Source organism: Rosa rugosa, chromosome 6 (genome assembly GCF_958449725.1).
Source record: "Rosa rugosa chromosome 6, drRosRugo1.1, whole genome shotgun sequence".
Classification (NCBI taxonomy): Eukaryota; Viridiplantae; Streptophyta; class Magnoliopsida; order Rosales; family Rosaceae; genus Rosa; species Rosa rugosa.
In genome coordinates, this window is record NC_084825.1 from 46,700,570 (window position 1) to 46,725,369 (window position 24,800).

Below are 24,800 nucleotides of genomic sequence, written 5' to 3' on the forward strand. Positions count from 1 at the left end.
TGGGAAGTTTGGAGAAAGCACAGGTTGCGCTAAAGCGTGACTTTAGCTTCGCTGGGTTGCGAGGGCGTTACCCTTGCTTCGCTGGTAGTAACGGTGGCGGTTGCGCTCGCAGTCGGCTCGCTGGGAGACTGGGACTGGAAGTACGGTCGCCGGGTTGGTCTGGTGATGCTGACAGTCGGCTCTTGGAGAGACTAGGACTGGAGCACGGTCACCGGGTTTCAACAAGGTTGAAGGTTTGCTCCGGGGAGGCTTTGTAATCGCTAGGATTGATTGATATGAGAGAGATCCTGGTTCGTCCTTGAAACCCGGTATATATACCTAGGGTTTCTGACTGCTCCTTGTTGTAGAAGGATTATTGATTGAAGTTTCCTAATCGATCTCTGCTACTTACCTCCAATAAGGTTTCGTTTTCCTCATGGATTCCGGAATGGGCGAAGCTGTAACCCAAACCATAGTAGGCTTATTTTTAGGCCGTAGGTATCGGCCCGCTGTGCTAGATCCACTAAAGGATATTGCCAAAATTACTTTTGGGCTCAAACATTGCCCCCCAGGCCTCGAAATCAGGCCCACGAAAATATAACTGATTGAAGGGGACTAAAACGACGCGTTCGACGCTCGAAACGATGTCATTAATGAGGGTTGCGTCTTTTCACTCGCGAAACGCCTTTCTGTCGCATCGTTTCCCTCACAAAATCTCTTATTTAAATCCGCAGCCACTTCAGACCTGTCACATCAGAAACTCTTTTAGTCTCCTAAACCCAAAAACCCTCTTTTGCACACATCTTCCTCTTCGAAACCCAGAAATGGCTCCCCCGAAAAAGATAGTTATCGATCAAGAAGAAGAACTGAATGAACAAGCCGCCCATTCTTGGGGAGCCAACATCGGTGCCAGCCTGATCCTCCAGACCATTATCCAGAGACCCCTGCTCCTCCGACTCTCGAACAACCATGCCGGACTGGGTCCAACGCCGCGAGATTCTTTCCCGGCCGACGCCATCGCCTTTTATGGCTTACCTGTTCGCCGCCCCATCCCAGTCCTCCGAAGGACTCCTGGGGACTTTACCAGTTGGAGTGCCCCTAATCATCGATCAAAAATAGGGCATTGGCCATCTTTTATCAGTGCGGCGGAGCTTTCCTGGTATCGTGAAGCTTGAGCTCGAGATCTGGCTCGCTGGAACGCAGCAGGTATCACTCATACTATCGATCTTTGTTTTCGTCTTCCACGCGGTGGCAATCGTTCGCCACTCGCCGCCTTTCTCTGTTTTTGGAACACCGCCACCAACACCTTCGATTTTCGATTTGGCCAAATGAGTATCACTTTGTTGGACATTCTCACCATCACTGGCCTACCCATCGATAGCGAGCCCTATCTGCATGGCCAATTTGACTCTGATACCTTTACTTCCACCATGGCCCAAAATGGTCGCAGCGCTCATAGCGGCTCCTATCCGCGGTGGTTGGCTTATTACCGCCAGGAGCACAATGCGACTGGCGGGATTGCTTTCTTGGAGTACTGGATTTGTAAGTTTATCTTCTGTACTTCCTCCTGTAAGCCCACTGGTGCCTGGACCTTGTTGGCAACGGCCCTCTACAACGGCCGCCGCGTGGGATTAGGACAACCAGTGCTGGGTGCCCTCTATCGCACTTTGTACCAAGCCACAATGCATCCCTTCGAGACTGGCATTTCTGGCCCTTTTTGGATTCTTGACTTCTGGATTCAAATTTACTTCCCATATTTTCGTCGCGACGACATCCCATTGCTTCCACCTATTGATCAACTCCTGGGACGATGGCTCTGTCGCGATGAAAGGTACACATCCCCTCCTTATTCTGAGTGCTTCACATACTTGTACCTTCTGCACGAGATGCCATACTGCGACTTAGTGCTGAGTCGAAGATTCCCGGCTCCGCTTGAACACGGATTTCTTCCTGGCGCCTCTTGCTACAGCGATCGCGCGCTCTTGGCCTTTCGCCGCGCAATCTCCTGTTCCGACATCAGGATTGCCGCTGACGAACTCAGTTACGAACTCTATGCTCCCAACCACTTCGCTCGCCAACTCGGCCTTGTTCAATTAGTGCCATTCCCTCTGTATGATGCTTGGAATTACAATACCTCTTGGCGTAGACTTGGGCCCCTTTCTGGGCCTCCGCCAGCACAAAGCACACTCGTACTGGTTGACCTCCCTGACTGGGCTAGAGAGATTGACTCTGTGGATGGGGCTGCGGAAGGATACGAGGCATGGTGGGCTGAAGTTTCTGAGGCAACAGCATGATGAGTTATTCGCTGCCATTTTCGGGGAACTGCGATACCCCTACCCTGCCGACGTTGATCTACTTGCCCGCGTCCCTGAAGATGCTGCACAAGTTCCTCCTCCTGCTGCCGAGCTGGCTCCGAGACCCGCGCGAGCCCCATGTCAGGCCTAGGCTGGTATCGTGATCCGCGAACCCCCTCAAGAGGTAAATATCCTGACTCGTGTTTTGTCCTTTGCTCATTTGCTCTTCCCTTTTAATTCAAAATTTTGCTATTCCAGGGAAACGCGCCATCCTCTGGCAGTCGCGCGGCCAACACTTCCCAAGCCACTGGCCAGACTGGGAAACAAAAGGCAGTAATGACAGAGCCTGAAGACAACGAATCCTCTTCTGATGATGATGACTCGCAGACGGTAAGAAAATTTTTATTGTTTGAGTAAATCATACGTCTTCCACGAATCAAACCTAATCTTCTGATCCTAATAGATCGCTGCCCTCTCGGCTCGGAAACGCAGTCGCTCGGATCCTCTAGCTGACCTGTGGGCAGAAGATGAACCAATCGCTGACTGACCGGTAAGACACAAACCTACTCAGTACTTGTTAGCCATTTCTTTCTATTCTATGCGACCATGTAACAATACTCATTCGCAGGTTCGCCATAGGTCCTCGAGACACACTGAAGAAGGATCTTCAGCTGCTGGTGAAGGCACATCTGCTTCCCAAGCCCAAGCGCCAACTATTGTGAACAACTCTCCACCTCCTGCGGGCGCTGCCAGTAATGCACAGTTGGCCTCGGTCCCAGTGCAGATTATAGATGATAGCTCGCCTGAGGCCGAAGATAGAGTACCGCCACCGGATGCACCTCACGAGGAACCAAGCGATATACCTGTCCTGGAGCAGATAGCGCCTGACTCAATTCCTGTTCCCAGCGAAGCTAACCCAGAGGCAATGCCAGCGGTCGTCGAGCATGAGCCCCCAGCCGAGGAGGTATTTCCTTTAACCAACTAATTCATTATTATTATTTCCTGGCTTAAATATTCTATTCTGACAATAACTTCTTCCAGAATCCAAATGCTTTCAACACTGAGGACGCTGAAGCTGAAGCTGTAGAGGCAGAAGCTGCTGAGCCCGCTCTTAGTATGGTTGGTCAGGAACCTCTTCCCCCTGCCCCCCAAGTTACTGAAGCCGGAGGATTGGGAAACCTTCCTGAACCCATGCCAGAGGCAGCACCTGTCGCTGAACCTCCTGAGGTCCCTGTCGCTGAGCAACCAACTCCTTCCACTCTGGAAAGGTTAGCTCGTGTACTTGAAGTGACCCCTCCTGGGGTCGTAGATGAAGCTAAAGAAGGCCTTCGTCGCTTCCTGGGCCCTGATATCCTGATTCCCGGTGCGCCCGTGAGAGTCTTAGAATATTTGAGGGTGCTTCTCCGCGAGGGAGCCATCACTGAAGATCAGTTCCAAGAGGTCGATCAACTGCTGCAAAATCTCCCTCGAGGGCTCAATGAGCGGGCAGTTGCGAGCGCGCAGGCTAGGCAGACCGAGGCGCACTATCAGAACCTCACTCAACAAACAGAGACCGCGCGCGATTTCTTGGGTGACCAAGCTAACCTCATCAGGGACTTGACGCTCGAAAGGAACCACTTGAGGTCCCAGATTCAGGCTCTTCAAGCCCGGTTAACTGACGTTACCACCAGGCTTACTCATGCGGAGCCTCAGTTGGAACAACCCCTCGCTGCCTTTGAGACGCTATCCCAGGAACTGGCTCAAGCTCGCGTGGCAGCCCAACAAGCCGCACAAGCTGCTACGGATGCTAGTTTTCGTTTAGATGAACTTTTCCTTCGCCTGACCCATGCAGGCCGCAGACTTTTGGGCCTCTAGAATTAAGCCCATGTTTTGTATGAACAATGATATTATTCTTAACTTAATATTTAGCCCACATTGCTTGGCCCAAATACATGCCAACTTAATTTCTCGAACTGTTCAGCGCTTTAATCGCTTTTAAAATTGTTCGAAAAGATTGAAAAGATAATCTCGAAATGGAGCGGTTACCTCCTTGGAGACTGCCCCGCCTTCCACTCGCTTTCAATTATCTTCATTTCCGAGATCCTAGCATTTAACACCAATTGATACGCTCATTGATGGCAATGAGAATATCACAACCAACCATCGTACGGTCAAGGCCACTGAGACTGGCACTATAAATACCTGCACTCTGGGGAGATGATAGACACAACTGAATATGGGTCTCCCAGAGATAGTATCGCAATCTCTACTTCTCTTTCTCCAGTTTCTACAATCTTCTCCTCACGATATTAGCCTTAGCCTCAAATTCCTAGGCCTTATGGCTTAACCTTAATACCTGGATAGGTCTTATGGCCTAACCTCAGGTCCAACCACATGTCTTTGGTCTCTGGAGGTCGCGGTGAAATCCACCGGTTTCATTTAGACCGAAGAACATGTGGTGCTCCCTCCGCGGCGGAACCTGATTCTGAGGGGTCTCCTCTCTCAGATTGCCCGCGTGGAGCAGGAGGAAGAAGGGCGGAAGACCAATATGGGTCGCCTGTTCTTGCTCCGTAGCCTGCTTCCAGGGTCTGACTGCGTGACTTATTTTTTTCCCCTGGAGGTAGATGTGGTTGTGAGTTGCAATCTCCGTGAAGACCATCTCCATCCCGGAGGGTAATCCAACCAAAAGGGTTGCGATGGATTATTTCCTTCCTTTTTGGTCCGGTACAGACGGTAGCGGCTGCAACTCAGAGCAGAGGAGGCATGTGGGTGAAGAGAGGGAGAGTACGAATGCCCGAGCACAGCCCCTTTGCCGCCACAAGATCCAGAAACTCTTAGTAGATCTGTAACTTTATGGTTTTTACTCTAAGCCACTTCTGGCCTTGTAAACCGCGTATGTAATTATTTTGATTTGCACTTTGTACTGCTCTTTGGCCGCAAAGCCACTTTATGAATGGAAGTTTTTTAACACTTTTTTGCAAATCAAAGTATAAAATAAGGCCTCAGGTATAGGCCATTACATGCATTCTTAACACCATAATGTCAAAGAAAAGAAAAATTGAAAATTGAAATCGTTGACCAAAAAGCCTCAAATAAGGCCTGAATGTACAGAGTGTTGCCCCCCTAGTATGCGTAGGTGAAGCAAGTACAGGATACTAAGGCCACAGAAAAGGCCTGAATATGGATGAAGCGAACCTGGGGAGACTAAGGTTGCTCCCCTGTCTGAGAAGAAGGTTGATCCGGTGGATCTTCAAACTCCCAAACACTAGGGTAGTATTTCTTCAGGAAACGCCCGTTAATGGGATTGCGGTGGAGGTCGCCATCCAAATCTCTGAGGTGAAAGGCCCCGCGCTCCAGAATGCGATGAACAACGAAGGGTCCTTCCCATCGCGGAGTCCATTTACAGCGACCGGTCAACTTCTCGCCAAAAGGCAAAACAGCCTTCCAAACCAAGTCACCCTCTTTGTAACTACGGCCACGTGTCCTCTTATCATAGGCGCGAGCAATCCTCTGCTTTTCCAAAACCAAGTTGTCCAAAGCTGTCAAGCGTTGCTCGCTGAGATCTTCGTGTTCTTGCCACATCGCCTGAACATAATCTTCCCCGATCAAGTGGTGCTGATCTTGGACGCGCAGAGACTGGACGTTGATCTCCAACGGTAAGATGGCATCATGACCGAACATTAGTGCATAGGGGGTCGTAGCAGTGGGATTTCTCTTGGAGGTACGATAAGCCCATAAGGTCTCATACAACGTATCGTGCTACTGTCTAGGGTTTTCAACAAGCATCTTCTTGAGCAAGGTGATAATAATCTTGTTACTGGCCTCTGCTTGACCATTGGATTGGGCATAATATGGTGTGCTGTGGACGAACTGGATGCCCAAGTCCGTGACAAGTTTCTCTACCTCGCCGCCCATAAATGCTGCCCCCCTGTCTGAGACCAACACTTCTGGAATGCCAAACCTGCAAATAATATTCTGAAAGATAAACTGGCGAATGGTAGCGCCGGAAGCTTCCTTCAAAGGTTCAGCCTCAACCCATTTCGTGAAGAAATCAGTGGCTACAATGATGAACTTATGCTGGAGCGAGGAATGAGGATGAATCATCCCAATCAAGTCCAAAGCCCAGCCACGGGCAGGCCAAGGTTTAATAATAGGTTGCATGGGAATATTAGGAATGTGCTGCACTGGACCATGCGCCTGACAGTCTTGGCAACCTTTCGCGAACGCGATATAGTCCTTCAAAATGCTGGGCTAATAATACCCATGTCTTCTGATAAGCCAACGCATCTTGGGGCCTGCTTGATGGGCTCCACATACTCCCGTGTGTGCTTCGCGCATCAACCTCTTGGCTTCGCGGCCATAGACACAGCGAAAGTCTACGCCATCTTCCCCACGACGTCGCAGCTCGTCACCTCTGAGGAAATAATTCAAGGAAAGAAAACGAGTCTTCCTGTCTGCTGTAGGGTCTGGTTGCTTGAGGTAGTCAATCAGCGGAATGCGCCAATCGACGTCAATAGGCTCGAGAACCGGGACAACTGGATCATCTGGTGGGTCAGGCCGCGCGAGCCACGAAGGCAGTGTGCGGCGCTCGACCTTCAGGATGCGCTCGCGAACGCCATACTTCAATGTAATGCCTGTAGCTAATTGAGCGAGTTCATTGGCCGCAAAGTTGCGCTCACGGGGTATGTGCTCCAAATCCGCCTCATCGAATTGATCCAGAAGCTCAATGGCGCGATGCAAATAGGGTATAAGCAAAAGGCTTTCACACTTGTACTTTCCTTGGAGCTGATTGATTATAAGCAAAGAGTCGCCGTGTACCTGAACGTCCCTGACTCCCAACTCTAGCAGAACCTCCAGGCCAATGATCAGGGCCTCATACTCTGCTTGATTGTTTGTACATTTGAACTCCAACTGGAAAGAATAAGAAAAACGATCGCCCGCTGGATTCTCCAGAACAATCCCTGCCCCTGCTAACGTTTCCGTTCTTGAACCATCAAAGTACAGTATCCAGGGCTGCAAGGAGACTGTGGCTTGATACTGAATAGCGTATTCTGGGATGCGCGCTAAATCTGGCCGAGTTATGGTTACAGCTGCTATCTCTAACTCCTTCACTACGGGGATGTCCAAGGTAGGGTGATGTGCCAGGAAATCTGCGATAGCCTGTCCCTTTACTGCCTTTTGTGGCACGTACTGTAGCGAGAATTCAGATAAAGCCAATACCCATTTGCCAATGCGGCCTCTCAGAATAGGCCGTGACAACATGTACTTGACCAAGTCAGTCTGAGCGATGATGCAAGTGGTAAAGGATAACATGTAGTGGCGCAGCTTGCATGCGGAGAAGTACAATGTGAGACACAACTTTTCCATCGGAGTGTACCTTGTCTCGCAGTCTGTGAGTGTCCTACTAAGATAGAATATAGCATGTTCGACACCATCCTCATCGTCTTGGGCGAGCAGGCTGCCAATGGAGGCCTCAGCCGCTGAAATATATAGTTTTAATGGGAATCCAGCCCTAGGAGGAACGAGCACTGGTGGGCTCGCCAGGTAGGCCTTGATTTTATCAAAAGCCTCTTGGTGTTTATGCTCCCAGACGAACTCGCTCTGGCCCTGTAGCTTCAACAGAGGAGAGAAAGGCTGGATCTTACCTGCAGAGTTAGAGATAAAGCGTCTCAAAAAGTTGATTTTACCGAGCAAACGCTGCAACTCTTTCTTCGTGCGTGGCGGAGACGCGTTGATGACTGCGCTCGCTTTGTCTTCAGGGACCTCAATTCCCCTCTGATGGACAATGAACCCAAGAAAGTCTCCTGCCTGAACCCCAAAAACGCACTTAGCGGGATTCATTTTAAGCTTGTGCTGTCGCATGCGCTCGAACACTTTCCTGAGATCTGTGATGTGATCCCCCCTTTTCTAGGATTTGACAACCACGTCATCAATGTAAACCTCCAAAATCTTTCCAAGGATGTCATGGAAGATTAGGTTCATGGCTCTTTGATAAGTCGCACCAGCGTTCTTTAGTCCAAAAGGCATAACCACATATTCAAAAACGCCCGCGAACCCAGGGCAGCGGAACGCGGTTTTGTGTCTGTCTTCTTCTGAGACCGGAATCTGGTGATATCCTGCAGTGCCGTCCATGAAGGACAATAATTCATGTCGCGCAACGGCGTCGACCAACATATCCGCGACCGGCATGGGGTAGACATCCTTAGGCGTAGCAGTATTAAGGTCTCTATAGTCTACGCAGACCCTCATCTTGCCATTCTTCTTGCGGACAGGCACTATGTTAGATAGCCACTGATTGTATTTGGCCACCCTGATAATGCCTGATTTATGCATTTTTTCAACCTCCTCTTTGACGAGGATTTGCGTTTCTGAATTCATTCTTCGCGGCTCTTGTTTCACAGGCCTCTTGTCAGGGAGTGTTGGTAGCTGGTGGCAAACCAAGTCTGGTGACAGGCCGGGCATATCCTCGTATTTTTCCGCAAAGCAGTCTTTGAATTCTAGCAATAAGTCGATAAGCCTCTGTTTCTCGCTAGGCTCTAGGTAAGCGTTGATAGCCACTTCCATGGGCTCATCTGCTGTCCCGAGATTGACTTTCTCGGTAGGGTCTCTGACTTTAGGAGGCGTGTCGTCCAACGCTGCCGGAGCGAGCTGAATCTCCACCTCATCCTCTTGTTCCTGATCAGAGAGTTCCTCTTCAACGATTTCCAAAGTCGCGATTCGCTCATAGGCCTCTTTTTCCACCAGATATGATGATAATCTTTCGTACAGCGAGTGGAGGGCCTCTATCCCTTCCGCTGGAAGGTCGTAATCCATTAATCGTTTAAGGGTTTAGGCACAGCGTGGCCAGGCCTTTCCAAGCCTTCTTTTGCGAGCGTAAGCCCCCACTGTGTCAGTTCAGAGGTCGTCACCCCTGTGGGGCGGCATTTGTTATCGAGGCCACTGACTTGCAATGGAGCGATAGGCTCCAAATAGTACCTGGCATCTACATAGTTTGCGGAAACTGGGAATGGACGAGGATCCGCTTTGATCACCTCAGCTTTATCTGTCTCCCTGTTCCACATAATAGCTCCGGTGAATCCAGTCCCTTCCCAGGATAGCGCTGTAGGCCGCATAGCAATCTGTCACAAAGAAAGCATAAACTCCCTCTGCTGGACCTACCTTGATACGCAAGAAAAGTAATCCCAAGGTCTTTGTCACAGTCCCCGCGAAGTTCTTGAGAGTGAGGGACGTTGACTGGATCTTCTCCTTCTTGATTCCAAGCAAGTGCATGGTTCTAGTAGTAATGACATTAACCGCAGCTCCAGTATCAACCATGATCTTGCTAACTTTGGTACCGCCAACGTCCGCCGTGATGTATAGAGGTCTCATGTGCTGGACCATAGCAGGCGTTGGCCTAGTGAAGCTCATGAAGAATTCTTTACCGTTGGCGTCCTCTGTTTCCAGACAGACAATCTCTTCTACCGGTGTTGGGACAGCTGATGTGATCTGCAGGGGCTATGTATTACTTTCCTCAGCTTCTACGCATTCCTGAGCCGCGACCGGTATTGCATACCGCGCTGGGAGCACATAAACCATATTGCAGGACGTGTCTAATTCACCTATGTCGTCCTCCAGGTTGAGTTTGGGTTCATTGACAGGGATAACCGTGTTGAACTGTTTAGCCAACCTGTCTACTAAGGACTCCTCAGTGAGGCCTTTTATCTCACACTGCTCATGCTCCTGAACCACGGGAGCGTGTTCAGGAGAAACTGATTTTGGTTCCCTAGCAGAATCTGAGGGAGCAACTACTACACTCTGGACTTTTTTAGGTCTCCACTGTAAAGTATCTGTAGTCCTATCCTTGCCCCCCAGTCTCTCGAAAACTGAGGATTTGGCTTCCGGTTCATCGCGAAACACACGGCGCTTGACGTGCGGTCGCTTGGACGGCGAGCTCTCCTTTCTGGCTGGTGGAAGTGTTCTTTCCTTGGTAATTCTGCAAAAAACACTGGGCTCAGAAACCCCTATCGCTGAGCTCGCTTGCTTTCGCAAACTGCGAGGGGCCACTAATGGCTTGGCAGCAAGTGCTTCCATTTCCTTCTGATATTGCTCAGGCGATTTGACCAATTGCGAAGGTTTGATCAGGCCCTGGTCTAGAGCCTCGAGCGCGCGCTTGGCTTCCCCAAACCTGCGCTGCAGTTTTCGCTTTCTGGAAGGGCTTATCTCCACTGCCTTCCCCTTCTCCCTGGTGTACCACTTCCCTTCCTTAATAGTAGCGGTTGAAGCAGGTGGTATGTAGGGTTTTGTCCGAATGTCTTTGTGCTTGTTTGCAGCCTTCTCCGCCGTCTGCTGATCAACCGTAGCTGCCCTCAGCTTCTTAAACAGATTGGAGTCCTTTGTAGGTGACCCCAAGTCTTCTTTTCCTCTCGGGCTGGAAGGTTGATAGTTTCGCGATGGCGAGGCCCACTTGATGGGCGGGAGAGAGCCAAAACGAAATGTCTGCTCGACCTCTTCGTGCGACACTTGGATGCCACACTCTTCCTTGCAGCGCGAGCATAACACGACGGGCGAGGCCTGACCAAATGGTTTAGCCTTCTTCTGGGCAGGGGCCTCGTTAAGCTCTCCTTCTCGCCCCTTTGTGTTCAAATCCAGGGTTGGTTTCCTCTGGTTCTGCTTGGTCCAGTTCACATCAACCATGTTGATCCCAGTATCAGGAAAAGGGTTTAGGTCAACAAGCGCTGCTGCAGTTACTGGAGCCTCCACTTGAAGACTACCGTTATTGAGCCATACCTGGATCTGGTCCTTGAGCTTCACACAGTCAGCTGTATTATGGTTCCACAAGTTATGGAATTTACAATATTTCTTTCCTTTCAGCTGATCTGGTCGAGGGAAAGGTCCAAAGTCGGTCTTCACCATCTTCGCGGCGATCATCTCATCTAGAATCTCGTGTGCCTTGTTGGCATCATATGTATACGCCGCGAACTCAGGTTTAGTGAAGGCCATCGATTTGAGCTTGACAGGTTCCTTGGAGATTTTCAGTTGCTTCAAGGCTGGGTTCTTTCTCCCTGTCAGCTCATAAGCAGCGATGTCGCTCTCATCTTCCTCATCGTCCTCCTGAACCAAATCCTCACTATGATAGTTATAGTAAGGATCATACGTAGCCGGCTGATAGCTCAGGGCCGCTACGGTGCTATTTTTCCCTGGTACATATGTCCCTCTGGACGCATTCTTCCTGGCATCAGTTTCTCTGAGGAGATGTTCGAAGCTTCCCACCTCTGTGATGAGCTCTCCCATTGACTGAATCATGCTTCCATGCTGCTTCTTTCGCTGGCGCGGCTCTAAGCCTTTGATCGCCAACTTGATCAACTCTTTCTCCGGCAGGATCACATTCAGTTTGGCCTTCTGAATCTGGAAGCGCTGAAGGTAGGCCACAGCGGACTCCGTGGGTTGTTGGGCCATCTGGGTGAGAGAAGCCAAGTCTACCTCAGGCTCTGTGGCCCAAAAGTCTCTCGGAAGAGCTTTTCCATTGCAGGCCAATCTGCCACAGTTCCTGGTCGCAGTTTGGAGAACCATCTAAAGGCAGCCCCTGATAGAGAAGTGCCAAAGATCCTGCACTTGAGGATGTCATCATTCTGGTACTGGCCGCATTGTACCCTGAACCTGGCCAGATGAGTTGCCGCATTCTCGGTATCCTCCCCTGAAAAGGTAGCAAATATGATGTTTTTATAACCCCTGGGGAAAGGCTCGAGCATTATGTGCGGTGGGAAAGGTCCCTCATAGACCCCATCCATCTGGGCCCTAGGGTTAGCCTGTCTAATCATCTCCTCTACCTCATCTCGTCTCACATATTCTGGACCCGGAGGAGGAGGAGGTGGTATGGCCGCTGCATGGCGAGCAGGCTGCACAGGTATTGCTTGGTTTACAGTCGCTGTCCCTTCTCCTATCTGCACAACGCGGGTTGTAGCGGGTTGTTGAAGAGTCACTGCTGGCATAGACATCTCTTTCGCCAAAGCTGTTATCTTGATCGGGTTACCAGCCTGGTCAATCCCATAATAGCTTCCTGGCAGCTCTTGGTATACATTCTCTGCTCCATCGCTGTCATACTGAATGAACACAGCGGGGTCGGACGAAGTGTCAGCATTTTTCGATGCCTGCTGCTTCTGTCTGGCGGTCTATCCACCTGACGGTGTGGTTTTTTCCTTGCTGCCGCCAATAACCAGAGCTCGCTCCTTATCTCTCACTTGCGTGGTAGCAGCGGTTGCGGCAGGTGTAGCGGCAGGCGTAGCTGTACTGCTGCTACCCTTTTCCCGCTGATTTGGCGGCACATATTTACCTGAACCAGATGGTTGGCCCAGGGAACCAAGGATAGCGTTAGGATCTCCTAACGTCTTATTCAACACTTCTTTGGCTTGGTTCAACTCAGCTCTTTGCATGGCCACCTCGGTTGCGAGAGTTGCTCCATCTTTGCGAAGACCTGCCATATCTGATGCTGTTTGCTTGGTATGATTCGCAAGAGCATCAATGATCTTTTTCTGCTGCTGACTCTGGGCATCTGCGATGCTTATAGCTTGAGCTTTTAATGTCCTCTCAGTTTGCGACATCAGTTGCTTAGTTTCCATAGCTTGTTGGGAAATACGCTGGTTTATTTCGCGTAATATTCTATCTGTTTTCGCGTTCTCCCTTTTCAGATCAGCAGCCATCTTCTTGCGATGGTTTTCAATGTTTTCTGAGATGATCGCGCATGCAACCTCGACAGTCGCTCCCTCTGGAATAGGCTTCTCAACGAAATCCTCTGATTCCTCACTCTCCACCGTATTGGAGACAGGGGTAGCGACAGGCTCACTGGCCTGATTAGTGATGACAGTTTGACCCTCAGTAGCGGTCGAGTGACTCTCTCCCTGTTCAGTTGACATATCGGGGAGTTGAGGATGAATGGAGAATCTTTGAATCACTTGTTCTTCTGACAGACCACGACAATCCGCGCGAGGATGCGGTTTGTAACTGGAGGTCTTGTGTTTTGAGCAGTTAGCGTAGCCCTTTTTGTAAGGGTTTTCGCTTGACTTCCCAATGGCTAACGTTCACGAAGAGACACTTAGTAGGTCCCACTGGGCGTGCCAAAATGTTTGGCTCCAAAACCAGTTGGCTTGCAAACTGTCTCTTTTGAGCGAGTGATTGCGCAGGCGTGCCAGCACCGCGAGGTGCAGTCGTTGGGGTAGTCCCTTGACCTGACTTCTTCTTCAAGCGCTGTGGACGAGGAGAGCACCAACCTCGTCACAGGGTTCTTCTCTAGCCTTTCGGAAAAGGACTTTTGCCTTACGGATAAGGACTTTGGTTGTGATCTCTTGCGTTCACCGAATCGATACTTAGTATTGTAGACTAAGCAGAGCAATCACTGGGAAGTTTGGAGAAAGCACGGGTTGCGCTAAAGCGTGACTTTAGCTTCGCTGGGTTGCGAGGGCGTTACCCTTGCTTCGCTGGTAGTAACGGTGGCGGTTGCGCTCGCAGTCGGCTCGCTGGGAGACTGGGACTGGAAGTACGGTCGCCGGGTTGGTCTGGTGATGCTGACAGTCGGCTCTTGGAGAGACTAGGACTGGAGCACAGTCACCGGGTTTCAACAAGGTTGAAGGTTTGCTCCGGGGAGGCTTTGTAATCGCTAGGATTGATTGATATGAGAGAGATCCTAGTTCGTCCTTGAAACCCGGTATATATACCTAGGGTTTCTGACTGCTCCTTGTTGTAGAAGGATTATTGATTGAAGTTTCCTAATCGATCTCTGCTACTTACCTCCAATAAGGTTTCGTTTTCCTCATGGATTCCGGAATGGGCGAAGCTGTAACCCAAACCATAGTAGGCTTATTTTTAGGCCGCAGGTATCGGCCCGCTGTGCTAGATCCACTAAAGGATATTGCCAAAATTACTTTTGGGCTCAAACACTCTGAACAGAATCCTGAAATTGAAGGCTGAAATCTTCACCAGCCAGGTGCAGATCTCAATAAAAAGGAATGATTCACTCCACTGAAAATACAGACAAGCCCACCTCATGTGATAGCCCAAGACAGACCTCTGCGAAAACGAAAATGAGAAAGAAAGAAAAAGAATTAGAATCAGTTGCCGTCGCCGAGGAAGAGAAGCTCTGATTGACCCGCTAGATCTTCAGGCCGTCGAACCCGGCCAACGACGGAGAACCAGTCGCAGATGAAGGCTGGGAGGAGAGAGAGACGATTTCTTCGACCTCGTCGCCGGAACCGGCATTGGGAGTTGTCCTTGCCACCATGTCCGTCGCCGAAGAAGGCTGGGAGGAGAGAGAGAAACTCGTCGCGGATGAAGGCCGGGAGAAGAGAGAGATTGAATATGACTGAAAGTAATTTAATAATTGAGTTGAGGCTAAAAGTGATATTTTGCCATCAAATTTGTTAGTGGGGTAAGTGAGTTCATGTTGACTCAAATTTAGGCATTTGGTTAAGACCCATTTTGGTTATTACTACTAGAACAAAACGTGTGGATAATTATTAATGGACTAATTTCAGTTTGCCCCCCTGAGGTTAGGGGTCGTCATCATGTTAGTCCCTCTAGTTTCAATTTAATCATGTTAGTCCCTGTACTCTCAAATTTCATCATCCGTGTCCAATTTCTACTATTCCGTCCAATTTGGACCGTTAAGTCTGACTTTTGAGGGCTAAAATGGTCATTTCAAGACAAAAAAAAAAACTATAAAACAATAAAGATTTTTTTTTCTTTTCTTTTTTTGCATTTTTTTTTCTGTTTTTTTTTTTTGCATTTGTTTTATTTTCTTTTTCTTCGCTTATTATTATTATTATTTTTTTATAATTTTGTCTTCAACCTATACACCACAAGTTATAATAGGTTTATAAAAACAAAAAAAAATACTCTAGGTGGTTAAAAAGCCGCTCGCTGGTCTACGATATTTGTGATATATCTCCGATAAAGCGAAGAATTTTAGGATATATCTGTAAAATATAATAGGTTTATAAAGTGAAGAATTTTAAGATATCCTCAATAAAGTGAAGAAATATCTATAAAATATGATTAAAAAAATAAATACAGATATTTCTTCACTTTATTGGGGATATATCCTAAAATTCTTCGCTTTATCGGAGATGTTCCACAAATATCGTAGACCAGCGAGCGAAGAATTTTAGGATATATCCCCAATAAAGTGAAGAAATATCTGTATTTATTTTTTTAATCATATTTTACAAATATTTCTTCACTTTATTGGGGATATATCCTATTATTCTTCACTTTATAAACCTATTATATTTTATAGATATATTTTACAAATATATCCTAAAATTTTTCACTTTATCGGAGATATATCACAAATATCGTAGACCAGCGAGCGACTTTTTAACCACCTAGAGTATTTTTTATTTTATTTTTTATAAACCTATTATAACTTGTGGTGTATAGGTTGAAGAAAAAATTTATAAAAATAAAAAATAAAAAAATAAAAAAGAAACACCTAGAGTATTTTTTGTTTTTGTTTTTATAAACCTATTATAACTTGTGGTATATCTCCGATAAAGCGAAGAATTTTAGGATATATCCCCAATAAAGTGAAGAAATATCTGTATTTATTTTTTTAATCATATTTTACAGATATTTCTTCACTTTGTTGGGGATATATCCTATTATTCTTCACTTTATAAACCTATTATATTTTATAAATATATTTTACAGATATATCCTGAAATTTTTCGCTTTATCAGAGATATATCACAAATATCGTAGACCAGCGAGCGGCTTTTTAACCACCTAAAGTATTTTTTTTTGTTTTTATAAACCTATTATAACTTGTGGTGTATAGGTTGAAGACAAAAGTATAAAAAAATAATAATAATAATAATAAGCGAAGAAAAAGAAAAAAAAAACAAGAAAATAAAAAAAAAAAAAAAATTTAGTTTTTTTTTTTTGTCTTGAAATGATCATTTTAGCCCTCAAAAGTCAGACTTAACGGTCCAGATTGGATGGAATAGTAGAAATTGGACACGGATGATGAAATTTGAGAGTACAGGGAGTAACATGATTAAATTGAAACTAAAGGGACTAACATGATGACGACCCCTAACCTCAGGGGGGTAAACTGAAATTAGTCCATTATTAATTAAATAGATATGGAAAAGCTTTTTTCAAAATAAGTGGGGAGTTATTGCAAATAGTGGGAAGTTTTGTCTTAGATGAAATGCACATAGTGGGTAAGTAGGAAGTTATCTGCAGATAAGTAAATTATTGTTTTCTTATTTTTTTCAATTTTGATTTTGTTATTTACCTTCTTATCCCTTAGTTATTAAATATAATTTCAAATTAATATATGATGTAAGGATCCATATGTAATTTCATATGCATTTTGGCTAACAAAGTCTCTTCTCTTAATAATAGTATAGATGCTTATGTCTTCTGTGGCATGATAAAGTACTAACTCTTTTTTACTCTATAGTTTGATCCAAGTCATCCAAGTTTTACTAAAGTAATTGTTATATTGTAGCTATTTTAATCCATTGAAAATTCTATTGTGCATCCATTAATATATCAATACATCAAGTATAATTAGTTTGATATGAAATTAGAGTAATTTCAAACTAATATAGTAATATATAGAGTCTGTCTATCTCTGAATTGAACTAGTCTACTTGATGCACCATAAGCGAATCCTTATTTTAGTCTAATCACTATTTAATTTCTGTCAACTTGTTCAAGGGATCAAGCACGTGAATGACAAGTGAAGGTTGTGGTTTTACTTCTTTAATTGAGCTTCGTCTTTAGCTCACATAAATCCTTGTAAACAGGTAGAGAAATCATAGTTTTAGGGCTGGAATAGATACGAACGTGTACAAAAGAAAGACCAGTGAGGTCAATGAAAACAACTTACCTACATTAAACCGGTCTATAAGAGCACACAGTCCAACCGCTCAAGCTAATCAAGCTGCCAGTCTGCCAGAACCAAAAGAGCCCCTAACAAACACAGTCAGGTCCTGTAAGTTCAAATGGAGCAACTTAGGAATGGTAAGAGGGCTAGATTGATATTCTTCCCACTGCCCTTTCAAGGCCATATAAATCCCATGCTTGAGCTCGCCAATATTCTACACTCGAAAGGCTTCTCCATAACCATAATCCACACCAGCTTTAACTCTCTCAACCCTTCGAGCCATCCGTACTTCACCTTCCACTCGATCCATGAGGGCTTCTCTAAAAGCGGAACCTCAAAGGATACTCTCCTTGTCATTTCTAGTCTAAATGCAAAGTGTCATGAACCTTTCAGGGGATGTTTGACTCGGTTGTTGTCTGATGTTTCGAAGGAGCCTGTTGCTTGCTTAATCACCGACTCCGTCTATGACTTCACTCAATCTGTTGCGGAGAGCCTAAAGTTACCAAGGATTCTGTTAAGGGCTTGGAGTGCCTCTTCGTTTGCTATTTATGCTGCATTTCCGCTTCTTCGAGAAAAAGGTTACCTCCCAAAACAAGGTGAGTTTTACTTAGGAATTAGAATTTACAGTCAGCTATATTTCTCTTATATAGCAGGCAAACACAATCTGCACATATTTGCACTTGTTATTATCTATATATAGCTCGAGCTCCTCTATCCACTACTTGCCACACAATTTGACAAGTAATTTTCCCTCTCCATCTTGGCATTAGATTCTCGACTAGAAGAGGAAGTGACAGAGCTTTCACCTTTCAAGGTTAAAGACCTTCCACTTATCAACAGTGATGGTCCAGAGAGATATTTTAAAATTATAGCCGACTTGGAAGATCAAACCAAGGCCTCATGTGGATTGATTCTTAATACTTTTGAAGACCTTGATGAACATGCACTGGCCACAATTCGCCAGAATTATTCTATTCCAGTTTTCTCACTAGGACCATTTCACAAATGCTACCCCAACTCTTCTTCAACCTCAAGTAGCTTATTAGCACAAGACCAGAGTTGCATTTCATGGTTAAACACACAAGCACCAAAATCTGTTATTTATGTTAGCTTTGGGAGTGTAGCAGCAATAAACGAAGCTCAGTTTTTGGAGATAGCCTGGGGCCTGGCCAACAGCAAGCAGCCCTTCTTGTGGGTGGTTCGACCCGGATTAGTCCCCGGGTCAGATTGGCTTGAAGCACTACCTAGTGGGTTTCTTGAGACCTTGAATGGAAAGGGGCACATTGTTAAATGGGCATCTCAAAAAGAGGTGCTTTCCCATCAAGCGGTTGGTGTGTTTTGGACTCATAATGGCTGGAATTCTACATTGGAGAGTATTTGCGAGGGGATCCCTATGATTTGTATGCCATGTTCTGCTGATCAAATGATGAATGCAAGATATGTAAGCGATGTTTGGAAAGTTGGGTTGCACTTAGAAGATGGAGTTGAGAGGTGCAACATTGAAAAAACCATTAGAAAACTAATGGTGGAGAAAGAAGGGGAAGAGATCAAAGACAGAGTGGTAAAGCTAATGCAGAAGGCAAATTTTTGCCTCAAACCAGGTGGCTCCTCATATCAATCCTTAGATGCCTTAATCAAACACATTTTATCATTCAACTAGTATGTTTATCCAGATTCAGAATCGATATTGATTTAAGTTTGCATGTAGGACATGTCTTACAGAATAATCTAGTCGTCTCATTAACAATGAGCTGGAAACAAAGTTCCATCTCTTTCTAGTCTTCTTATTTTATAAGTTGTTAGACCTGTAAACCCCTTGGGCCTAGCAAAAGATACCTCCTGCTACTTGCAATAACTTTTGTTTAATGTTATCATGTGTGGTGATTTCTTGTGTTATGAACACAATCACTTTGTCTCCTATCAAAAAGTTGTTGGGTAGAGTGGAGTGCCTAACAAGGTTTGGTTTTTGACTTACTTATCTTGCTTGGTACGTAGTACGGAGATTTAATGATTTATCATGAAGATTTGGTACTATTAACTGACGCTTAAAGAACTAGGAGTAAATGCATAGTTCTCATTAGTATCTCTGTATTGGTTCAACAAAACCTACATGATTGTGTTATGTAAGCGATGTTTGGAAGGTCGGCTTGTAGTTAGAGCATGTGACTTGATAGAGGTGAAACCGAAAGAACTATTAGAAGACTAATGGTGAAAAAACAAGGTGAAGAGATCAGTGACGTAGTCGGAAGTAACCCTAGGTTTACAAGTAATAAACCTAAAACAAGAATTCTGAAGTCCACAAGAGATCGATAGATGAGAAAACTCTCAATTTGATTGATAATATGATAAAAGATGGGTTCTGCAACCTTTTAAGATTGCTTATATATTAGAAAAGAAACATAGGGCGACTAACAATGAAACCCTAAAGCCCACAGGTTAAAACAAAACAAATCCAAATCGATCCAGAAAATCATAAATGCTGAATAATAGTAAATTGCAGTTTTGAGGCCGGAAATGATCCCAAAAGCCCACACATCTTGGCAAAGAGACAAGTTTTGTTCCTAGCGTCGTTCCCTTTTTGAAAATGTATAGTAATAACAATTCTGACACTGAACGCTAAATTTGCAGCAAATCGGGTTTTGTTGAAGGATATCGACATAATGTGTGCCTCTACAAACTAGGGTTTAGAGTTGTAATAGGAATGTGTTTTAGGTATTCAATTGTAATCGGATTCTATTACCTTTTGGGTACCTTGTAACTCCATATTTAAAGGGCTCCTATTATCAATGATAACACACAATTCTATTCTCCTACAACACGTTATCAGCACGAGTTCTAACCCTAGCACAAAAAAAAAAAAAAAAACCTAAAATTTCTGCAGCCCCTAACCCGAGCCAAAAACTACTTTCCTGCTGCAGCCCTCCCTGCCGCAAGCCACTGCAGCCTTCTGCTGCCCTTGCCGCTCACCAGCCCACCGGCCTACTTGCAAGCCCGCGTTGCCCAGCTCACCTGCAGCCCAGCCGCTCCTAGCCTAGCCCGATCGATCACCATCCTGCAGCCAACCTCCGCGCCTTGTAGCACAGCTCCGCAACACCTGCTGCCTCCTGCCCCGCCTCCGCTGCAGCCCGCGCTGCACACCAGCCCGCAGCGACCAACTCCGCCCTGCCCAGCCACAGCTGCTGCATCCTTCCTGCCGCGCGCCTTCCTGCAGCCCCCCCCCCTTGCTTGCACACCCGCGCAGCACCGAACGAAGAAGACCAGAGAAATAAAAGATAGGAAGACCGAAGGAAAAGAAAAAAAAGAAAAAGAAAAAAAGAAAAGGGCTGGGCCCGAAAAAAAAAAAAAAAAAAAAGAAAAAAAAGGGAAGGGAGAAGGGCTGGGCCCGGAAAGAAAAAAAGGAGGAAGAAAAAGAAAAAAGGAGGAAGGGAGAAGGGCAGCCCACCAACTGCCCAAATTACAGCAAATCTAATTTAGCTACACGCCTGCATCAATACGCGCGTGTATAAAGAATCGTGAAGCAAAACTTCAAATTATCAAGTAAGTTTTTACGATTAAAGTTCTTGCTTTCTTGTATTTAAATTCCTTTTATTTTCTGCAAATATTGGAATATATGTTGCCAAATGATTTTGAGTATTTAATAAAGCGGAATTGTGGGGATTCACGCTTAACGAACTAAGAGTGTTCGTATGAACTAAGAGTGTTCGTATGAACTAAGAGTGTTCATAATTAAACGAACTAAGGTGGTGTTTGTTACGCGGGATTGGACTGGATTGGACATTCTTATCTAGTCCAATCCCAGTTATCCCATGTTTGGCAGCAAGGGGACTCTTTTTAATGAGACTCCACAGTCCCAAAAACCACCCCGACACCGTCTACCACAAACCCACCAAAAATCATGGGATTGTGGAAGCCCCACTCACTCGATCTACTCTTCGTCTCTTCCCTTCCGTTCGTCATTCTCTCATCATTCTCAACCTGCAATTCAACCTCAACCCACAAAAGCTGCCATTAAAACCAACAAATTTCAACGACCCAGATCCCCTAATCATCAACTTTAGCCAATTCAACAACCACAACAACCACAAATTGAAGAAAAAGCAATGAAATTTTCAAAATCTAACATTTAAGAAGTTCTGGGTTGCGAGCAGTAAACCTGGTAGTGAAGGTGGTGGTGGGTTGGTGCTTCTGTGCTTCGATTCAGAGACTCGTGAGGTTTCTGAGAGAAAAAAGCCAGCAGACTTGCTTTGGTTCTCTTGCTGGGTTTGTTTTTCTCTTGTTGTTTCTTGGAAACCAATCACCCCCAGACGAATAAGAAGTCGGCCCACTTGGACAGCTTTGGTTCTTCTGCCGTTTTCCCTCTTCACGGATTGTGGAGCTTTGCTGGTGTTGAAGGTTTTGCAGGTTCTATATTTAATCCCACTGGCACCAAACATTGGTCAAGGGACTCTATAGCATAGCCTGGCTTGAAGAGTGGAGGACTCTAAAAGAAATTAAGCCGGGGTAACACAATCCCCCCTAACAAACACGGCCTAAGAGTGTTCGTATGAACTAAGAGCGTTCACAATGCTTGGACTAAGAGCATCCGTAAGCATCAAATTGTGACCATATTAAAACATCATTGTTGGTCTAATCCAAAAGAGATTCTTGGAAATTGATTTCTTAGTAGCATAGCTCGGAAATCTTATTATTTTAGTTTTCGTGGAAGTTTAGCTCCGAAACTAATATATCTTCTCTTCTTATTTTCAGGATGTCGAATGAACCTAGACTCGACTTTCCCATGCTTGACTCAACAGGCTCGGATTACCACAGTTGGGTAACCGATGTTGAGAATCATCTCACTTCAAAGGGAATATTACCCATAATCCAGGCACCTAACCCGGATATTGAGTTCAACCGAACATCTACAAAGCATGCTCAAGCAGTTATCTTGATGCGACGCCATATGGATAAGGCACTCAGATTGGAGTATATGTCGATCAAGAATGCAAGAGACCTATGGGTAGCGCTAGAAGAGCGCTTTGGCAATGTCCAAGATTCCCTCCTCCCTGACTTGAAGGTTCAATGGAACAATCTGCGCTTTGCTGACTTCAAGTCTGTTGCTGAATATAATTCAGAAGCTCTTCGCATACAGTCCATGTTGAGGTTTTGTGGACAACCTGTCACAGAGCAAGAGCTAATTGAGAAAACTCTCTCCACCTTCCCTGTTTCAGCCATTGTGGTATCAAAGTAATACCGTACTGAAGTCAATGCTGGACGGATCACGAGGTTCCATCAGCTTATTAATATTATATCTGTAGCTGAGAAACTTGATAACATACTCGTGAGGAATTATAATTCAAGGCCCATTGGAACTAAGAGCGTTCATGAGGCGAATTATAATGCACCCAAAGGAGGGCGCAAGGAGCGGTACCCTAAGAATGAGGGACATGAGGGACGTATAGGTCCATATAACCGCCCTAATCAGGAAGGCAACCGCAAGTTTGGAGCGGATACACGTGGTGGCAATGCCACACGTGGGAGAGGGGGTCGTGGCAACCCTATCCATGGCAATGGAGCCATAGCTCGTGGTGGTGGCGCCATGGGTCGTGGTGGAGGCGCAAATCCTCCTAGGGAACGCCCACAACGTGCATAACGTGCACCTCAATTAAAGGGAGGCAACCACAATGATATGTGTCATCGATGTGGATCAATTGAGCATTGGTTCAAGCAATGCAAGGCAGTGAGGAACTAGCTGCAAGCTACAGGGCATATAGGGACCTGAGAGAGCAAGAAGTGTACCTTGCAGAAGAAGAAGAAGATGGTGGAGATGTCAATCTCACCATAGAGGACTTCAAAGCTGAATGAAGTGCACATGGATGCAACAGACTTTGATTAGATTAGTCCTTTTTATTTTTCCAAGAACTTTTGTAATGGCAATTTGCCTTAGTCAATAAATGACAATTGTATTAACTCTTTCTTATGTGGCAGACCCAATAAAATGTGATGTCTAGGAAAGTCATTGAGATTATTGGTACTTAAGAGAGCCTCGCTCCACCAACATCTTTCTCTACTTTCCTGGTCATATTTGATTGGAGTTACCAAACGGATAGAGTGACTACAATGTGTCTTACTTTGATTTTATTTTGGATTAGACTTTGGAAACTTTGATGTAATCATTGGCTATTAATAAAGTGTCAATTCTTTTACTTAATGTCTTGGACATACCTTAATTCAAACTTTATAGAGCCAATGGTTTTCATGTAGAAACACATTATGAGAATGGACAAAGTTCCTTTGCATCACCTCTAATGACTACGGACATAAACGAGTATTAGAGAAACTTATGTGTCGCTCTAGTGGGTTGTATGCAACCACTATTTGAGTTATTGAATCCAACTATGTCATGAGAGACGACTTATGGGATTTTGACACATATAGGCTTTGACATGATGATCCGTGTATTAAAGACTTACACGGACATCCATTTTCAGAACGAAGAAAAGTAAGAACCAAGAATTGGTTCGAGGAGTTGCACATACGCCTCATGGCGCCATGATTGTGCAAAGACAGGCCATACATGGCCGGTGCCGCCTACCCCCTGCGGCAAATACATGGCATTGACGCCATAAACTCCTCTCTCTACTTCTCAAGTCTATTGTGACACTATGGCTTCACCAAAACCTTTATTGGTTGATTATAAAGCCCATGTTTCGTTCTGTAAAGCCTGTTATTTAGGATTGAGACCATCCTATGCAAAGGAGATTGAGGAAATAATTCCATTCTCACAAAGAATCTAAGGGAATTCTATGGATTTGATCAACCAACTTGCGGACCATATAGATGTTTTATGGTGTTGGTTAATACGCAAACACGCTGGTCACGTGTTGTGCCATGATCCACTCGTAATGCTGCTTATACTACACTCCTAGCACATAACATATGGCTACGGGCTCACTACCCAGATCATCCCATTCAGTCAATTTGACTTGATAATGCTAGAGAGTTTACATCGACAGTTTTCGATGACTATTGCATATCATTGGGTATTGATATCAAGTATCATATTCCCATGTACACACCCAATTGGTCTCGCGGAAAAGCCACCATTAAATGACTACAATGGTAGCCCGGACATTGGTAATGCTCACCAATATTTCCGCTTGGGTTATGCAATAACGCATGCAGCTATGCTAATTCATCTACGACTCATAGCAGCCACTCAACTTTTATTTGCGTTACAGCTAGTGACTGGGTTCGAGTTTAATATCTCGTATTTATGCATATTTGAGTGTGCGGTTCATGTGCCAATTGCGTCGCCACAGCGCATCAACATGAGTCATTGCAACGAATGCATATATATATTTTTGTTGGACATGAGTCTCCAACTATAAGTCCGCTATGTAGAACCCTTGACAGGCGATCTCTATTTCGCTGGATTTGCGAATTGTCACTTTGATGAGACAGTCTTCCCGTCGTTAGGGGGAGATTAGAACGTCAATGTTCAACAGAAACGACAGGAATTGTCGTGGTCTGTCCCCACTATGTCTCATCTTGATCCCCTAAAAGTGACGAGATCACATATACCTGCTGCAAACATGCCTGCAAGGATTGATGTCCCCACAAGAGGACATGGTGCCACCCAGAGAAGATGGGTACTGCACCACTACCATGGATGGTAGTATGGTGACGCCACAAAGGTGGCATAA

At 45.6% G+C, this 24,800-nt stretch overlaps 1 protein-coding gene across 1 annotated transcript; it reads left to right on the plus strand.

Annotated features, from left to right (window-relative positions):
• The first annotated feature begins 17,197 nt into the window (after positions 1–17,197).
• Positions 17,198–18,962, plus strand: LOC133718797 (UDP-glycosyltransferase 76B1-like). The gene is made up of 2 exons (XM_062145679.1): positions 17,198–17,711; positions 17,886–18,962. Exons 1-2 carry the CDS (start codon positions 17,234–17,236, stop codon positions 18,773–18,775), a joined length of 1,368 nt encoding a protein of 455 aa, XP_062001663.1. The 5' UTR covers positions 17,198–17,233; the 3' UTR covers positions 18,776–18,962.
• The last annotated feature ends 5,838 nt before the right edge of the window (positions 18,963–24,800 follow it).